Consider the following 5,057-nt stretch of genomic DNA (forward strand, 5'->3'; position numbering starts at 1 on the left):
AAGTCTCGCCCCCACCAGGCGGAAAGTCCTGCGACGAGATAGTTACTGGAATGGTCAACATTCGCGTCCGGCTATCCAGCATTCAACCCAGCTATCCAAATGTGCCTGTACACTCCGCTACCACATCGAAGCGGCGAAGCAACTTTTCCTCTTACTACCATTGCGAAATTACGGCACGCCGTATAACAGTAGCTGACTCGTCGCATCGTAGGTGACAGTTGTGCTCACCTGACCAGTACAGAAGCAGAAGGCGATGAAACAGTAGCACCGACATCGTTCGAGTCGAAAACTCTCAAGTTGGCAGCACTGGCAAAACGTTTTTCTTCCTGTCCAAAGGAGAAATATCCAAGGTCAGTTAGGCTTCTTGCGCGAACGCAGCGTTCACCGCAGCGGCTTTGACGAACGTGAAACTGTGATTTGGTCTCTCAGTGACAAGAGGAGGACCGAGTTGCTGTCGCTGTAGTATAGTACCGCAAAGCGCATCTGCATTTCGACCTCAGGGCTGTCCACTCGCTCTCGCGCACTTCTCAAAGCGCAATAACCCGCGATGCTCCTTTTCTAAGCCAGCCTGACCACAGCATGGCCGATTCCGCAGTATAGAAGCTTTCGTCCACGTCAGGTCCTCCCCGCAGCTGAAGACACAAGAGGAGTCATCGAGAGGCGACGTGAGGGGAACTGAAAAATGGAAGAAATAAAATCGCTATCTGCTATTTTCAGCTATATACAAAAAGCAGAGCCGCCCACGAAAGCGACTTCGTAATGCATCGCGTGGCTTTGGAACACTGTTAAAACAAGATGTGCGTGCAGGGTATGACGCCGAAAGCGCGGTCCCATTGTGGGCGCCGCCCGTCGTTCCACCCGCTCTTCTGTGTTTTCTCACGATCCAGCTGTCAGGCCTGCTGGGCCTGTCAGGCTTCTTTCTTTCTTTCTTTCTTTCTTTCTTTCTTTCTTCTTTCTTTCTTTCTTCTTTCTTTCTTTCTTTCTTTCTTCTTTTTTGTTGGCGCGGCAAGGTAGCTCACGGTAATCCGCTGGCACCAGTCCAAGTTCTTTAAAGAGTGTGGTGGTAATCACGATGTTCAGCCACGTCACTAAGTTCCACGGGAAAGGGCCCTGAACCACCCCTCGAGCTGGGTGAAAAACGCATTCCACGAATAGCACACGCTGCTACGAACATCTAAACCAAATGTTGTAGTCGTTCGCGGCGCGTGGAGTTCACAAGCGCTGCACGAATTTACCATTTTACCAAACCATCTTTTCAAGCAGGCGCCTTCTCCTCATCCTTTTCGAAGCTGGCAGTGATTTCATATTTTGCCGTATGCAAGATTTCCATAGACGTCTATTATTGGCCAATAGTTGTCATCAATCAAGAAGCGTGCTGGATCAGTGCGCTGCCTGCTAGTGTTCCGGTGTATATTAATTAGCACAGTTCACCATAGGTCGGCAAAATAAACTGAACTCAGACTCACTCACAAAATTTATTTTTTTGCTTAGGATCACTCAATACACAGACTCAACACAATTCTACTCAGACGGGCTCACTCGGGCTCAAGACTCGCCAATATTCTTCTCGGCCGAGCTCACTCAGACTGAGACTAAGCCTAGTTCACTCGTATTTAGACTCGCCAAAGTCTCACGGACTTACACTCACTCGGCCTATTTTGGATTCACGCAATTACGTACAGAATCATACCAACGGAATCATGGGATCAGGCCCCACTAAATCTCTTGGAATGGCCCACTTATTCATTTGACTCGGACTCACAGGCTTATAGCTCATGTGAATTACCAGCTCACTAAAATGATCACTGATAGAAAACAACATCAGAGGTCACTTCAAAGCACGGTGGAAGAATATTTAGGTACTGACACTGCACGCGAGCGTGCGTCCAGATTATGTGCGCCCGAGTAGTTCTGCTGCGAGCAGATAGATGGCGCCGCGGCCAGTAACTTCGTGGTGTCAATTCAACAGCAAGTAATACCCATAGTGAAGCAATATAAGTACCTCGGCGTACACATAAACGAAGGAAAGAATTACTCAAGCAACCACCAAGATAATCTGAAAATAAAGGGGAAGCGGAATGCAGCATTAATGAAACACAGAGCACTGTGGGGCCACAATAAGTATGAGGTGGTGCGTGGAATCTGGAAAGGAGTAATGGTGCCAGCGCTAACATTCGCAAATGCCATTATATGCTTAAAATCGGATATATTGGCGGTTTAGAAGTTAACCAAAGATCAGTAGGCCGGTTGGCTTTGGGAGCACACGGTAATACGACAAATGAGGCAGTGCATGGAGACATGGGTTGGGCCTCTTTTGAAGTCAGAGAAGCACAAAGCAAAATTAGTTTTGAAGAAAGGCTCAGGAACATGGATGAAAATAAATGGGCGGCTAAAGTGCACAAGTATCTCTACATGAAAGCGTGGACACAGAATGGAGGAAGAGGTCAAGGAAGTTGGCAACCAAGTACAGGATAATCGAACTGTAAATAGACAACCAGGGGTCATTAGCAAGAAAGTGAGAGAAATAGAGACCGTGAATTGGATGCAAAGAATGGAAACGAAAAGGACCAATGGAGATTTACAAGAATGAGAAGAAAGAAAATAGAAGGGAAAATCTGTACGATAACACAAAGGGCAGTGCCTTGCTATTTGAGGCTCGAGCCGGTTGCCTAAGGACGAAAACATATCGGAACAAATATTCGGAACTAGATGAGACTGTGTATGCTGCAGTAAAGATCCAGAGACCACTCAGCACCTCCTAATGGAATGCGACGGGATCCACCCCGCGAGAACCGTAGGTAACGTGCAACTCCCAGAAGCGCTTGGGTTTAAAGTGGAAGGAAACAACAGATCAGCCGTAGAGATCAGCAAGAGACGATTAGAGTACTGGTGGAAAAAAAGCAGGGAAAAGATGGATACGACCTGATCTCTTAAAATCATAGGCAGCGGTACAAGCTAATTTGGAAAGAAGATAATGAGAGGGGGGGGGGGGGTATACAAAAATAGCTAGATAAAGAACATGTGTAGTATACCTGATTAAATCAAGCAGGCGAGGTGACTATTGTCGCCACCCCGTTTCAAAGGGGATGCCAATAAATCCATCTCATCATCATCATCATCATCATCATCTCATCATCATCATCCAACTTAGCGGCGCCGGCGGCTTGGCATTCTTCTGCCCTCCGCCTAAATTTCGTTCATAGTGGAGTGAGTAAATCTCAAGCGCGGAAAAAAAAATCGTTATTTCACATTAAAGTGATAAGTGTACCAGCTTCGCTAACATGAAGGTTCCTTGTGCAGGGCGTGGCTGACGTGAACACGGATCAATCGGGCCGCACTCAAAGCCACTGAAGTTACCCTCGCAAGCACAATTGTTTCGTCGGTCTAGCCGTTCATCCAAGCATAAAAAATGAAAGTGTTAGTCCACGTGCTACCCCTCGATCAGAAGAAAAATAGCGACTGCACCAGAAAATGTATTTCAAGTTATCGATGCTTCCATTCACACTTCAGAAAACCGTTCAATCATCGTTGCGCGAATTCAATGTGGCCGCGATATAAGTTAGAAATGAAACGGCGCAAGCTGCGATAAGCAATGCACTAGAGCAAAGTGGCTGTCATGGCTAGAAAATTAAGGTGAGAATACACATCAGCTATGTAAAAACTCTTTCAAATGGGAATTTATTAGGCGGGACGAAGGCAGGCGTCTATCTTGAATTAGAGCATCACTACCACAGTTTACTGATGAAAACCTGGGCAAATGCCTTTTTTTACTCTAATTCCACTTAACATAGACCGTGTATATTATTCATTGGGCTTTCGTCCATTGAGGACTGAGTGGCTCTTGCAAGATCTAAAAAAGGAGGTGACTTTCTTTTTTCTTAAATTGCATATGAGAATGTGCCAATGTCAGCGTGTTTGACAATGCATGCTACAGCCTGTCCACAAATACACTTACACCCACCTCACAATAATCCCATAGACCTTTTTTTTTTTTTTTTTTTTTTTTTTTGCATAGACACAATACGAAAAAACTTGTGCATGAAGCAGCTCGATAATTTAATAGGTGATAACCATCCGAGAAGCTTGCGCTCTCATACACTCCCACAATGGAAAAATGTTGTATAAAAACATGCAAGCGTGTAATATACACCGCACACGCATTGTAGAAAAAAAATTCAGTAGCCAGGATGGAACAAACTTGAAAATCAGGCACACATCTGCACGGAAAACCGCAAAATTTAGCGGGGTGCACAAATATTTCAAAATATGCAAATGTCACGTAGCTGGACAGAACCATAGTAATGTTGTTGCCGGCCCTTGGAGATACTCAGTTATTTTTTTACATTCCGCCTAATTAGATAATTAGTCTTATTTATTGATCAACTTCTCAATTATTATAATTAGATTAAATGTGTCAATGAGAAATTTGTAGAGCAACATGAAAGACTCCCGATACAGCTTTCTATTGCTCAATACGCGCTACGTAGAAGTGTTTTTCCGAGCATGAAAGAAGCTCACGAATACACGCAAAGTACCTCGAGCGGCCAGTCGCTCAATATTGCTGTATTCGCGGGTTTCGTTCACTTTCGGAAAACACTTTTATGTATCACGTATTCAGCAACAGAAAGTTATATTGGGAGTTTTCCATGCTGCTGTACAATTCTCTCGTTCACACTTTTTATCCAGTATAGCATTAAAAAGTTGATTAATGAATTATGAAAATAATTATGAAATTAAGCGGAATAAAAAATAATCTGAGTATCTCCAAGCGACGCAGACAACATTACCTTGGTTCTGTCCAGCTAGGTGACATTTACATATTTTCAAATCTTGGTGCATGATAGTAAACCACCCAGTATATATCTTGTACATGCAGAAAAATTTGCGCAAACTACTGTGGCACACAGAGGTTCTCCTCTTCCGCAGCGGCTTTCGAGGTTTATTTGACTGTGTGAGGTTCTTTGGACAGTTTGGAATAAGGTGGGAATCCTTTTATCGAGCGCTCCGTGTAATATGCCATCGATAATCGTATCCTCTGAAAAATGGCTGGTGCAGAC

General features: G+C 44.5%; 1 protein-coding gene across 1 annotated transcript in view; it reads right to left on the reverse strand.

Moving 5' to 3' along the window:
• Positions 1–1,777, reverse strand: part of LOC119454345 (probable ATP-dependent RNA helicase DDX17) — a 14,111-nt gene extending 12,334 nt beyond the window's left edge. The window contains 1 exon segment of the mRNA XM_037716300.1: positions 1,763–1,777. Coding sequence (XP_037572228.1) covers positions 1,763–1,777 — 15 coding nt within the window.
• Between the last annotated feature and the right edge of the window lie 3,280 nt (positions 1,778–5,057).

This window comes from Dermacentor silvarum, chromosome 5, assembly GCF_013339745.2.
Source record: "Dermacentor silvarum isolate Dsil-2018 chromosome 5, BIME_Dsil_1.4, whole genome shotgun sequence".
In the NCBI taxonomy this organism is placed as follows: domain Eukaryota; kingdom Metazoa; phylum Arthropoda; class Arachnida; order Ixodida; family Ixodidae; genus Dermacentor; species Dermacentor silvarum.